The 15,422-nt window shown below is 40.3% G+C and overlaps 1 protein-coding gene across 1 annotated transcript; it reads right to left on the bottom strand.

The window, feature by feature from the left end:
• Positions 1–8,668: 8,668 nt before the first annotated feature.
• LOC136355105 (putative disease resistance protein At3g14460) lies at positions 8,669–9,913 on the bottom strand. Its single transcript, XM_066307263.1, has one exon. It carries the CDS (start codon positions 9,911–9,913, stop codon positions 8,669–8,671), a length of 1,245 nt encoding a protein of 414 aa, XP_066163360.1.
• Between the last annotated feature and the right edge of the window lie 5,509 nt (positions 9,914–15,422).

Raw genomic sequence — 15,422 nt, 5'->3', positions numbered from 1 at the left:
GGTGCGACTCCTAGGAATTGACTATTGTAGTCTTAATTAGACTTAGCATATACGCACGAAACACTTAGCATACATTACTATTTTAGTCTTAGCATGTAATATTATTTGAGTTTTAATATAATATTACTTTATTTGTAATTAGACTTGGTATGTAATTATTGACTACGGAATTGGTGCGACAAGTAGCAATTGACTATTGTAGTCTTAATTAGACTTAGCATATACGCACGAAACACTTAGCATATACATGACTATTTTAGTATTAGCATGTAATATTATTTGAGTTTTAATATAAGATTATTTTATTTGTAATTAGACTTAGTATATAATTATTTACTAGCTAGGGTTGTATAATATACGTCACCTAGACTTAGCTTATATCACGATTTGTAATTAGACTTAGCACGTAAGGTTGTGTAGGGTTCTAATGTACGACATTTACACTTAGCATACATGACTTAGATTGTTAAAACATAAATGTCTCATGACTTAGCAGATGTTTCTTGTATCAACAGATGGCTGACCGCGATGAGGAACAGATATTGTACGATACAATCGCGGAGGGAAGCAGCCAGTACTGGAATGAAGAAGAGGGGAACGAGGATCCAAACCAGTACTTGAACGAGGAAGGGAACGTGGAGAGGGATGCGGAGGGGAACCAGCAGGGGCACGTGGAAAGGGATGTGGAGGGGAACTAGGAGGAGGAGGCTAGTGGTAGTCAACCCTCCGTTGGACAGAAGAGGGCACGCGGGCAACGAGGTGCAGCGAAGAAGCTTGAGGGTCGGCACATCATAACGGAAGTGGAAGAAGATGGACGTCCTAGTGCCCCGGCCGAAGCCGCCAAGAACTATGTACGTCACAGCGGTTGGGTTGTGCGGGATAACGTGCCTGTCAGTACGGTGTACTGGCGAAGAACAAGGGCACGCGGAGATCATGAGAGCTTTGTCCCAGATTCGGAGAAAGAGATGCTGTGGACCACAATGCTCGAGACATTCACCCTTCCTGCGGGTACAGAGGACAAAGTGAAAAGGTGGACTCTGAAGAAAATGGCAGAACAATTTCAGAGCTTCAAGGGAGATCTGTACCAGAAGTATATACTGAAGGGGCAGACACCGAACTTCGACACATTCCCAAAGCTAAGGGATCACTGGGACGAGTTCGTTGCATATAAGACAGGTGAACAAGGGAAGGCGATGATGGAAAGAAACAAAGAAAATGCCGCCAAGAAGAAGTACCATCACCACTTGGGGTCAGGAGGCTATAGCGTCGCGATGCCGAAGTGGGAGCAGATGGAGGCTAGCTTGATTGAGAGGGGTATCGAACCGGCAACAGCCAATTGGCCGGAACGATCGAAGTTCTGGTACTATGCTCACGGTGGAACGCTCAACCCAGCTGATGGCTCACTGGTCTTCGGCTATCAGATACAAGAGGCTGCGCGACGACTAACAGATGCAGTGGAAGCCTCCTCTCAGGGCACGTTCCGACCAGACAGAGATAGGGACGAGCTGACACTCGCCCTGCAGACTCCAGAGCATCCAGGACGAACTCGAGGGAAAGGGGTGATTCCTTGGAAGATTGGTTTCAAGGAGGACATCCACACGTACAGGAGTCGGATGAGGAGCAAGAGAGATACCGAGGCGAAGATTGCAGACCTAGAGTTCCGGGTATCGAGCTACGAACTCAACATGCAAGAGGAGGTGGCAAGGAAGGTTGATGAACGCATGGCCGCACATCGGTCCCATGATCCCCAGCCGACCATTCCTCCTGCAATGGTGAGCCCGTCAGGAAACCGTAGCAGCTGCGCCTCAACGGGGCAGGTAGGATCACAGAGCATGGACGCCATGCAAACACAGGACGAATCGACCTGTCCCGTTGATGACATCACTCAGCGGACACCATGTGAGCTGCATATTCCTTTGAAGAACTTATCAATAAAGGTAAGATTTAGCCATTCCGCTAGTTGCTGCTTATATATGTTGATTACTAATAAATAATCTCTCACAACATGAAGGTGGCGTCGGGCATGGCCATCCCAACGGACCCTTCAGGTACTTACCACTGCAGGCCGATTCCAGCAGGATACTCCAAGGTCGAAGTTGAGTTGGTCGAAGGCGCGTACGAGGACCTCGAGCTGGATTACCCTGGAGGAGACGGTGAGACGCATCTACGAGACACATGCCATGCCATTATTCTATGGCGCAGGCGGTACATCATCCTCCCTGGGCGACAAGCGGCGTCTCGTGCACCATCTCCTCCGGCTCCGCCATCTCCTCCTCAGGATCCTGCACCGTCTCCTCCTCATGCTCCGCCAGCACCGTCTCCACCTCAGGCTCCAGCATCGACTCCTCAGGATCCTGCACCGACTCCTCCTCGTGCTCCTACACCTACTCCCCCGCAAGCTCCTCTTCCGGCACCTTCAAAGTCAAGGGCCCCCCCAGCTCCACCGCTTGCCCACACAAGGGCAACAAAGAAGGCGAAAGTTGACGCCGCCAAGATCAAGGACCCGGGGTACGATTGCACGCAAGAGGAGCTTGACGCTTACGTTGCATCAGAAGTCAAGAGACAATTCAAGCCTCGAAGTCCAGAAAAGAAGATTCCTATAGACCCCAGTGTCAGGAACTTCTTCAGGGGTATGTCTGCATCTGTCAAGGAGGCCATCAAGCTATCGGACTATGAGCGAACACTGAAGAAAGCATCTTCTGGAAAGTCCAAACCAGTCCCTCAGCTTGGAGAGCAACCAAACCAGGAGATCGAGCCGTTGGTGACCGGTAAAGAAATGACGATAGAACAATTTATTACTGACACCGGTCTAACTACGGATCAATTGCTAGGAGTCACACCAATCGAAAAGGCGGAAGTGAAATACATGTACGAACTCGGTAAACCGCTTGTCAAGCCTGAGCTGCTGCAGTCCCTACCCACACAAATGTACAAGTTCCATCAGCTGTACATGGAGATGAGCGCCACCGGTAGAGAGATGATCGGAGCGAGGATCAGGGACACGGACTTCTTGCAAGGAGATGACATTCTCTGGATCAATTTCAGGGGAATCTACGAACTATACCAGCTGGACGCCCTCGACGTCTCTATTATGAGTTGCTGGATTTTGTAAGTATATCGTTCAGTTAGATTTCTTACTATACGTCTCCTTTAATTAATTAGGTCCTTGTATATAAGTAGACCATAGAAAATAATATACTCCCTTTTATCGTTTTAGAATGGAGATTCAAAGGGCCCGACGGCGGAGGGTTTTCGATACTGGATTCATCGACCCTCGGAAAGTAAACGTCGCAATGCTCGACCAATATCCACAAGAAACAGAGGACAATCTCGTCCATCTCCTGAAGGCGCAGCATTACAAGACGTTCATACTGTTGCCATACAACACAGAGTTAGTTTAATTTTACTGTCTTCCTACATACCAAATTTCATTCCCGTACGAACTTGCTAAGTGTTTCATATGTAATGCATCCCACGCACATTGCAGATTCCACTGGGTGCTTTTACTCATCGACCTGGAGGCCTGCACCGTCAACGTATATGACTCAATGGATAAAAAAGAGTCTACGTTTGACAAGGTTTTCGAACTTATAGACAGGTACCGTCATAAGTTCCTTTGTTAATTAAGAAAATCTTGTTATGTTAATTGCTACTACGAATCATAGCTTTAAACTCCATGTAGGGCTTGGTATCGGTTCCGTCATTTGGTCCGCAGCAAATGGAGAGAAAGACTTAGGCGGAAGTTCAAATTTCCTGTGAGTACACATGCTCTACATTTATATTTCTCCGATTCAAATACATACAAGTGTATATTAATTAGATCTCTCGTTGTTTGTCATTTATTTGTAGTGCGCAAAGCAAAAGCAGGGAACTAACTTGTGCGGCTATTACGTGTGCGAGTATTGCCACTGCCTTGCAGACCAAATCATCACCACAAGAGAGCTCGATGTACGTACAAATAAATTCAAAATTTCATTACGTAGCGATTTCTTGTTTAATTACTAATCAATTTCATACATTCATATAGTTTATTCGCATGAGGGATAACCTGACCACACACAAGGAATTTATCGCGGCGGTTCAAGAACAACTCATGGGATTCATCAACGAAGAAATCCTTGATCCCAAGGGTGAATTCTACTACGACGGAAACACAATTCACCGGTCCTTAGCTTCTGAGCTAGCAGCGAGTACTACTACGTCGAAATCGTAGCTAGCTAGGACATATAATGGATTGTAATTAATACATGACTACATATGTTTCTATATGCATGTGTACACATTTTCTATAATGTAAATATATTTTGTTCATATATATATCTATATACATATGCATTTGCATAACATATATATGTATAAATACATATATATTATGCATGTATATACATATAATATAATATTATATATATATATATATATATATATATACATATATATATGTATGCATATATATGTATTGAAACATATATATGCATGGTTTATATATATATATATATATATAAACCATGCAGCAACAGGGGCATGCAAAAAAAAAAAGGTCAGCTCGATCTTTAGTCCCGGTTGGTGTTACCAACCGGGACTAAAGATCGATCTTTACTCCCGGTTATTTCACCCGGGACTAAAGATAGCGATCTTTAGTCCCGGATTGGTACTCCCGGTTTGGAAACCGGGACTAAAGGGGGGTTACGAACCGGGACTACAAAGGGTTTCTCCACCAGTGTCTGTAGTCTAGATAATTAAGATTATTGTGTGGTTGGAATCACAGGTTTATTACCTTCCCCTAGCAGGAATCCTATATACCTATACAAATCATTCCCACTACTAGAATTCTCTGCTTCCTGGTGCTTCACGTCACCCCATTTTCTCCCCACCGTTCGATCTCAATCAAGCGGTCGCATCGCTCCTCTCCTCTCCCACATCTCGCTGCTTCACCGGCCCCACGCGCATCAACCCCTCTCTCCCGCATCGCTCCTCTCCTCTCCCCTTGCACGCTCGCATCGATTCCCTCTCCTGCATCTCGCTCCGCCGCCCCCTTCGTATCAATCTCGCCGTGATCCTCTCCATCTCCCGCATCGTGCTCGCCCGTACCGGCGCTGGCATGTCATCCGCCTCCCGTGCCACACGGAGGCAGGATGAGGGTGTGGCGCTTCCCCTCCCGTCGCCCCCATGGCGGCTCGTGCGCTGCTTCCCCCTTCCTCTCCCATGTCTAAAGGTTGTTCGCCCCTTTAGGTTGCCATGATTAATGAAAACCGTCGACAACCACCGAGGAAAACACTTCACGGCTGTTATCAAGTAAATCCATTAATGGCTTAATGCGTTTTCTTCTCCTCTTATCCCTTTATCAGTTCTGCATCTATATCCAATTTATCATCTCGCTTATTCGTCGATCTACCACACTCTACCAGGCTGCTGGCGTTTTACTACCGTTCTTGCAACTCTGCTTGCTGGATTCATATGCAGCCCTCACCTGGTCGATCCTCTCCAATTACTTCAATGATCTAACACAGGTTACCTACCGATTTCCCCTTTCCTTATGTTCAATAAATCTGATACCCAACAGAGAATTTTATTGTTGCTGTATCCTCTTTTTCCAGGTTTCAGGTTCTTGGCTACTGATTTAGTTGATTCATATTCTTTATTTATCCTGAATTATAGACCACTTCTCATTCTTAAGTGGTTGAAGACGTGGCAAATATGCATCTATTGGTTGATTTGTCGTCACCCGATCAGATCTAAGAACTCATCGAGCTAAGTAACAATCATATGGGCTGCTAAGCGGATGGAGCTTTCTTCTTTTGGTATTTTAATTATGGTCTTTAACTGGTGAAGCTATATATATCTCGGTACATCTATGTCGTTGATGTGCTTTTCACTTTTGATAAGGTCCTCATCAAGAATGATGTCAGATTCTCCACACACAGACACACAGGTTTGCTCTTAAATAGATTAGGTTGTCTTCCGTCTCAAAGTTCATTTTATTTTCTGATCATGTATACTCTAGATATGTTTTTAAGTATCTTTTGTCACTCTTGAATTAGCTTGGTGATATAAATATTTTTGGAGTTTTCTGAAAGCTAAAATCACTCCAAAGAGTTAATCAAGGATGAGTACTTAATTATATATACGAGGTAATAATCCTTTTCCCAACTTCCCATATCTTACTCAAGCATGAAAATTTTCTACCATTATTATATAATAGTTTGACACCTTAGTTATGATTTCCTTGCTATCAGTGATAATTGGACTATATTTGTAGATGTTTAAACATATAAAATATTGATGTTTCAGTTATGGTTATTATCAGTTTTGTAATTGTAAAGTAGTCATCACTCATCACCTAGGTTTGCTACATGCCTTGACTACATTCCTGATCAGCTATGCAACTACAAATGCGCTCCTAATGTTCATCGCATATTTATACGATAAGATATGCATAATAATTGCTACTTCCAGTTAAATAAACATTTCTTACCACAATTATTTATGATATTCTAGCACCTTATTCATGAATCAATTGGCATTCATTTGCAAGATTAACTACAGAATTTCCAAAACTGAGATCAATGGGTCAGCGAGGGAAGCGGTACTAGGAAAAATGTCATGCTGAATAAAGGCTATCAAGTTAACGAGGACAACAGTATGACACCTTACTTGCTTTTCTACTGTTATTTTTCATACATGCTATGTTCATAAACACATAGTACATAATTTTGGGTAATTTTATTGGTGTATATTTTTCATTTTCCAGTAATGTTTAGTGGCCTTCAATTTTGTTTATTAATACTTGCTCTATCCGGTCAACAGCCATATATTTGAGTTGTAATTCTGTTAGTTGCATTGGCCAACCACTGCTACCTGGGGAGATACTCCATCATGTAATATTTAGTTATAATTACCACTGTATATACTCCATCAATTATATGGTAATAAGTAGTTTTTTCTTTTTTCTTCTCAAATGTTATGCACATATTGCATGTTTGAAAGTTATTTATTATGTCCGCAGCAACGCGCGGGGTATTATCTAGTAGTCAAGAAATATTATGTCATTCCAGTTATATCAGTATTATGTGCAATCGGTTTAGCATTCCATAATGAATGATTAAATGGGACTTAACAAACTAATAAGCTCAAAATGATTCTCCTATCGATGACCATATGCACCTCTTCAATTAAAAAAAAAGAAGAAAGACCATATATGCCTCTGTTACCAACACCAGAATCCATTGCCAGTTTATTAGTAGTCTAGTAGAGCTGTGTGGTCTATGTTGTTTGGAGTTGGTGGGACCAGTCTCAATGAAAAGTTTAGATGGGCTGTAAAACATATAAACTCATTTGTTTCAATCATAATATACTATTTGTTAAATTTCTACTTAGAGCAAGGACAAAAGAGTATGTAAGGGTATAATTCGTATTTGGGCCTGATGCTGTCATCTAAAACTGCTTACATAGATGAACATACCAGATGATGAAATGGAATCGATGCTCCACAGAACTCATGTCAACTGTGGTGATCTTTTGATCATCATCTGTCTTTATTTTAAGCAATGATGTTCTATTGTTCTTCATTTGTCCGTTGTAAGCTGCCAATGAAAGATGGTAGGCGTGGGCGTGACACAATGCCAGAAAACAAACTATGATGGAAAACAATTAATAAAATCAACCCTAAAATTAAGTTCTGAAATTCAAATTTTCGCTAAGGCTAATAAGCTAAAGAGCAAATGATTACATGAACTGGCAGGCAGGTCTGAACTTTACTGTACCATGTCAAACTGATGAGTTCTGGACAAGCTTTTGGATTGATAGGTTTCCACAGAAAGAATACACACTCAATGCCAAGCTCACACTACAACAAAAACCTTATGTTGAGACACTTTTGTAGAAGAGAATTTCAAATTGTCTCTAAATTCGGGAGTTCAAAAGTGTAGACACCTTTTAGAGGCATTTTAAAAATTGCCTAGAATACTTTTACCCTATACATACTTTAGAGTCATTTTTAGCATACTTGTTTTTTTTAGCATACTTTACTTGAAAATATTACATGCCATATTATATTAACTTATTTCGGGACTGAGGGAGTAGTTTTAAAGGACATATCCTCTAACTTCCCTATTTTGGAGAGATCAAGAGAGAGAGAGAGAGACGAGATGAGTTGAGGAGAGGTTACTGACCACCTAGGTGTAACTGATGTTGTAGAGGTCAGACCAGGGCAAGGCGCGTCTCAAATTTACCGCATAGCTATCAGCCTGCTGCATGCATTATCACCATGCTGAGTCTCTAGCCAAGGTTACCAAAACTGTCTGACAGTTAATATAACATTGGTTAGGTGAAGGAAGCAATGAACTACATGGGCGAATAACAGAGTGGTCGCTTGCATGCACTAAAAAAAGGAGATCATAAATTCCCGACCACATAAAATTAAAAAAAGTTGGTTTTTCAAGAACCTTCCAGATTGTTGCAGAGGGAAGAACCGATCGATCCTTTGGCCCGCATGTGCTATTGTGTTACTCGCATGCGGATGCAGATAGTCCGCTATATCTCCAGACTGATTCGGCCCATCCTTCACAGCAAAGTAGGAAACAAAGCAGAGCAGTTTTAGTTTAGTATTGAAGGTTACAGATGGATGCTGAAATAAGTAGTAGTTGAGAGAACACTTCTTTTTCTTTCCTTTTTACCTCATGTGGTGTACAAATAAATCTGGGTTTGATGTCTCCAATTTCTTCAATTGATCTTGTAGATCGACGCTACACTCTGATAACACTAGATCTCTCAATGAAGAGGGGAAGCCCTCCTTGGGTAGGAATCCAATTTTAGGACAATTATATATGTGCAATTTCTGGAGAGAAGAAATGTGATGCAACCCATCGGGGAGGGAAAGCAGACTTGGGCAGTCGGCAAAATATAGTTGCTTGAGGGAGGTGAGGAGCTGAAGCGCATGCTCTTGTTCTTCATCGAAGCTTTCCATCTGCAAGTCAGATTTGAAAATTAACTTGTGGAGGTTGGCGGCAAGGAGGCTGCAAATGGAGGGAACAAGCACTCCTGAGATATTGTCCACCTTAAGTGCTTCCAGTTGTAAGGAACCTGCAGATAATACTTTGGTCCTTGTCATTTCTGAGAGCAAATCTGCTGCTATGGAACAAGAATAATTGTTCTCATAACAATTATTTAAAACCACCAATTCCTTGAGGTTGAGTGTAATGAGAGGATCAAATCCATCTACTGTTAAGTCTTCACATTCCAATAGTGTAAGATGTGTGAGAGATGTGAGGTTTGAGAGCAGAGCCATCGACTGCATGCTTGACTCTCTACAAATACTGAGCTCCCTGAGGGAAGAAGGGAGGGGCTTGCTGGTACGAGCTCCTGCATCGACCATGCACCATCGAGAGAACATTCTGCCACAATCTGAAATCCTGAGTGACTGGAGTGAGGAGAGTTCCTGCAGACCTCCTCCGTCCTCAACTGGCAGAACTAGGTTCTTGCTGGAGGATATCGACATATGGCACAATGAGCAGGTTATTGGGGCCTGCAGCACTATTTCCTCTATGTCATGATTTTCACCAAACATTCTCAAATTGAAGTAGGTAAGAGCCGGAAAAATGCTTAATACCATTGTCAATGATTTTCCAGTAAGATGACAATCATCGAGATAGAGCGACTGAACTGAATGGAGAACAACAGTATTGTCAATGTTATCGCAATCCTCGAAAGAATGTCGTGTTAGGCAGTTTAGATTTTGGAGGTCAGCCAATGGAAAATGCAGCATATCTACAATTTCCATAGCTTTTACTTTACCCAGGTTGTGGAGTGCCAAAGCACCATCATAATGGTATGCTGTCAGCTCTTCTTCCCGAAAATACAAGAGTGTTTCATCACCTTTTCTCACACTAACACGTGTCAGCGTGGAAGTATGAGGCATGGGGGGCAGGGACAACTTGGGGCAACTCCGAATGTCAAGATCACACAAGTTGGGAAACCATGTGGTGTTTATGTCTTGTATATGAGAGACAGAGCACTCCGAGGATGGCCGCAGCAACGAAGAGAAATTAGGACAACTAGGAAGATAGCCCGCGCGTTGCGCGTGCATCTCTATTTCTCTGAATGCTAAAATTATGTATGATGGTTCTTTGTATGTATTTTGGATACGATTACTACTTCCTCTACTCTTGAATAGTACGATAATACTTCAGAATCAACCCGCTATATCTCTTTTTTTTAAAAAAACATTTAGCTTGCAAATTGGACAATATTAACATAACTGTTTGAACCATTCACTCTATCTCCCCCTTTCCAATGATTAAAATTAAATATCAAAATTAAAGATAGAAATTTGTTACCTGTTTGATTTCTTGCTAAGTATTATTATTTCCAAGATGGGTTAATTGAATGTTCTAACATGTAGCCTTCTAGATATACCATGTTATCAAATTATGCATGCTTCAAGCCAACACGACTTAAATAATATTACATAGATACTTGAGTTAAGAGAAGATTTAGTCATAAAAAATATTTGTACTGGGGTTCCCATGTTGGCTTCTCTTGATGGTGGCTCGATCAACAAAACACAAATATCTCCTATATGGGCTCTTTTTGTGATGCATTGGATGGCTGGCAACCTAGTAAAACTCAATGCTAGTCATCCTGACAACAACCCTCTAAACCATGCAACAGGTCATTACAACCTCACCTGACATCTCAAATAATTTTTTGTTAGAAAACATGCTTGGATGAATGTTTTTTTATTAAATAATGTGTGTATACATATACCCATTGAAATGGCCCAATGGCCAAAATTAATGGGAGCATTAAATTAATGAGGAATAAGGTTTAGATGCTTTATCTATTACAGAAGAAATTTAAAGTTTCCTCTTATTTGTTAAAGGCTTTAATAGACGTTGTAGGAGGGTTCTTTAGGGCATTTAATAAACTAGTAAAATAATACTTTATAATTTTATATGTCCTAGGGATTAGCCATTGATAATTTTTATTTACTATTAGGTATTATTAGGGTATATGCTCTTGAGTTTTTCTGTCTTTTCAGTATCTATGATTCTTATTACCGTAGACATGTTTTTTTAGATAGATTAAGTAAATCACCCGTGTCTTTGGCTTTGTATGTTTATAAAATGATACAAAATGATATAATCTATAATATAAAATGGAGCAATTGCACATTTGACCCTATTTGCATATCTAACTACCGATTTGACCATGTTTTGGTCACTTTGCTCATTTGACCCTTCTTTTCAAAACCGAAGCTACACTCTGACCTTCTTCTCTTAAGAGCATTAATCGGAGTTAACAAAAGCCCCAAATACCACTTCTACCCTTACTTATTTGACCTTATTAGCAAGCTAATGGCGGAGATGTGCGTGGGCGCCAATGGTCCTCCTCGTCACCGTGCCGCCGCCCCTTCACCGTCACCGCCTATCCTCCTCATCACTGAGCCGACACCATCCCTCTGCCTCCGCTCCTCCTACCATATCTGTGGTTGCTGCCACCCCTCCACAGCCACCGCCTCCCATTCGCCATCGTCGGCAGTCCTCCTCGTCACTGAGCCGACGCCACCCCTCCTACCCTTCATGGAGCTGCTGCCTCCCCTCTGCCGAGTTGTCACCGTCTCTTCGACCACTGCCAGCGGCCCTCCTCGTCGGCGAGTCAATGTTGCCTCTCTGCCACCGATCCTACCCTCCGCGAAGCAGCCGGGGGCACTCCGCAGCTGCTGTCGTGCTGCCGCCACCGCTCCTCCTGCCCTTCGCGCTTTGAAGAGAGAGAGAGAGAGAGAGAGAGAGACGGGGGGATAAGGAATGAGCAAATGAGTGCTTGAGGATAAGGTTGATGTATTCAGTGTCATTTTAGTCATTTGGGCTTGTAAATACATGTTTTTCTTTTCTTCTAAATGAAAAACTCAGGATGTAGTGAAAGTAGGGTCAGACGACAACTTCGATGTTGAAAAACATGGTCAAATGAGCAAACCTTGTTTTAAAAAAGGATCAAATTGGTAGTTAAGCTTTAGAAAAGGGTTAAATGAGCAAATGTCCCTTATAAAATGTCCTTTATCTCTATATGCGTCTAATGGTACACATGTTCATCATATATTAGATATTTGATATGATATGATGCACAAATACCTTGTTAGCAATTGTAGCTCGATGTTTGGTGGATAAGAATTTGTAAGTGGGTCGGACACATTCAAGATTAACGGGACATATGCTTGATACCTTTAAGTTATCCACGTATAAACTGTGTAGGTTGTACCATAGTAAGAGCTTTGTATCTGGTCTTTCTTGCAATATATTCACAATAAAAATTAAAAATATGAATACATGAAATTAGTATATTCACAATAAACTTAAAAATATGAATACATGAAAGTAGTTTATATGACAATCTGATAATTTTATCATGACTCTAATGTTATTGTAACTTATCACAGTTTCATAATGAATGAAATATTTACTTCGAATAATCATAGATATAATTTTTGTTATCCATGTTTATGAAGTTATATATGATGATATAATCGATATTATTAGTTTTGTTATAATTTTTATGATGAAATAAATAAATGGAATTAGTTTTTCTTGTAGTTTTGTTATAAATCTAATGGTAAATTTATAGTAACATATCATAATTTCGTAACCGTCGATGATTTTTAAATATCAGTTTTAGTTGTTTTACATCTCTTAAATTTAATTGTAATAGTCTAATGTTTTTATAAGATCAGGCGAGGGATGGTATGCTATTTTTCTGTGTTTTTTCATTACTTGAGGTGAGCGTACATATATGTTCGTTCTTTTTGGCTTTTTTCCCGATGAATAGCGTTCAGCCTTTTTTTTGGCAATAATGGGTCACTGATTTAAGTGAAAATTGACGGTCGGATATTTTCTTTGTATTCAAAATTTGTAGAATCTTTAGAGATATGACATGTGGCGGCTTAGGAGTGTATGTAGGAGTGCCACATGACGGCTTGAGAGCGTTTGTAGGAAGTTTAGTGGACTTTTAGTATATAATAGATAGATATATTATGATACACGATGTTTAATTTAATGGATATTTATTATTTGCTAGCTAGAAATTAAGGAGGCCAAGGTGAGCAAGCAAAGAGGACATGAAATTATTTGCGATCACATGATAGTATATGTTATTAATTTTTGCTATTTGTAGGAGTTTTTGTCAAATGATGTATTTCTCATATATCAAAACACATGGCTAATATAGATAAATATAATATGTTGCAAATAAATATAATTATTTAGTTATCTAATTATTTTTATATAATAAATTTATTATCTAAAAAAATAGAAGATGAATGGAATGGAGAAAAGAGAGGATGCGAGGGAGGAACGTTAGTACATGTACGTACTGTTTATGTGAGGAGTGGAGGCCCATGAGGGGAGCGGGAGAGGATTTTTGGGAGATGGGGTTTATTTTGTTTAATATGGATCTAATGGTGTAAAATAATGGGCCCGCTGTATTAAGTGAAAATCGAGGATCAGATGTTTTGCTTTTTTCTTAGAATTTCTTAGATTTCTCTAATTTATTAGAGCGCCAAGTGGCGGCTTGGGAGCGTTTATAGTAAGTTTAATGGACTTTTAGTATATAATAGATAATAGATAGATAGATAGATAGAAGATAGATAGATTTTCACACTTGATGCTTGTAATCTTCGAAAACAAATGGCAATGAGCTCCCCCAACCCACTCCACAAGGTCTGGCATATTAATAAGTTCAACTTTCTTCAAGTGCGAGATACTTTTTTGTGTTACACCACCAAAATCAGGTCCGAACTGATGTATGCCTGAAATACTCTTCAAAGTAAGTTCCTCTAGCTGCACCAGTTGACCAAAAAGTGGGAGATTGCCCCAACAGACACCCTCTAGATGGAATGATTTCAAGTATTTTACACAAATATAACTGCACAACCAACTAGGACCAACCGAACCACCATGGTTTATTATGACAAGTGTTTTAAGATTAGGAGGTGGTTGGAGACCGTCAAGAACATCAGATCGTGTTGTCCGTTGCACCACACTCCAAACTAGCTTCAATGTTTTCAGATTTGTTTTGATCATCAACTTGGCTTCATTAGCTTCTTCCCTTGTTGTCACGTTCTCAAGATTAAATATTTTCAGTTCACCTCCAAGCTCTGTCAAATCCCCTAGCTCACTCAGCTCAAACCCAATACCCTCTTTCTTAACATGGTACTCTTCCAACCTCCGCAAATACTTCATCTTGCCAATCCCAGGAATGTTGGAACAAAGTTCTTTCGAAGCAAGAAAGAGGCATAAATTGACTAGATGATTAATGTCTTTTGGCAAAATACAATTTCTATTCCCTAGGTCCAAAAGTTTCAAGTGATAAAATCTACTTACTGCGTTTGGTAGAGACAATTTTACGTTATAAGGTATTTTCAACTTTAGATATCGAAGGTGGATCAGTTTCGAGAAGTTGTGTGGGAATGATTCGAGTGAGTCTGCATGCATAAACAGAACACGAAGACATTTTGTTTGTTTTAATAAGTCTTTGAAAAAGGCCATGCTTGCATTGCTTTCTCCAAAAAGCATCAATGTCTGTAAATTTCCTATGTCTATTTTTTTCTTGAATTTTTCTATTTCTCTCTCAAAACTTTCCTCATACTTATCTTGTAAGGTGATGGATACATGTCTAATAGATTGCGGGATGCTATTAGACCTAAAACTATATGAACTTATGTTGATGCACTCTTGTGACGAAATATTTTGTGCTAGATCATGTAATAAGTCATGCATTACATAATATGGCCTACTATCATCACCTTCCTTCATGAGAAAACCATTACCTACCAGTTCATCCAAATACTTTAATCCTATATCAGCATCTTTGTTATTTTGACATCCATAACATAGGATGCCTAATGCTTCCAAAAAATGAGTAATCTCTAATTTATTAAACCAGTGGTCCTTAGGGTAAAGGGAACAACAAGAAAAACATTTTTTTTAGATAAAATGGAAGATAATCATAGCTACTATGTAGTGCTGGCATTATGTCATCGTCACCTTGCCGATTTTTCCACTCATTTCTTTCAAGAACTTCCATCCAACTTTCCTGAGAAAGGTTATTCTTCAATAATCGACCAACGCTTTTGGCTGCTAGTGGAAAACCCTTCAATTTCTTGGAAATTTTTCTTGCAATATCAATGAAGTCATCTTCATAACATGCAGGCTTGTCTTGACCAAATATATATATTTTTTTTGAACGGAAAAAACAGCACAGCAGTGCTTTTTCATTGAATATAGAAGGAGAAAATACAACCCCTAGGGATAAAACAAAAAGATCTTTAGACTATACACTATACAGAGTGCGGGATGAGCTCGCGCAATCTTTTAGCCCCAGCTAAAGCCCACAAGCTGGCCTCCTCTTTGATTTTTGCTAGGAGAACACCTGTT

Source organism: Oryza sativa, chromosome 2, assembly GCF_034140825.1.
Source record: "Oryza sativa Japonica Group chromosome 2, ASM3414082v1".
NCBI classification, from domain to species: domain Eukaryota; kingdom Viridiplantae; phylum Streptophyta; class Magnoliopsida; order Poales; family Poaceae; genus Oryza; species Oryza sativa.
This window is presented reverse-complemented; position numbering and strand designations above follow the sequence as displayed.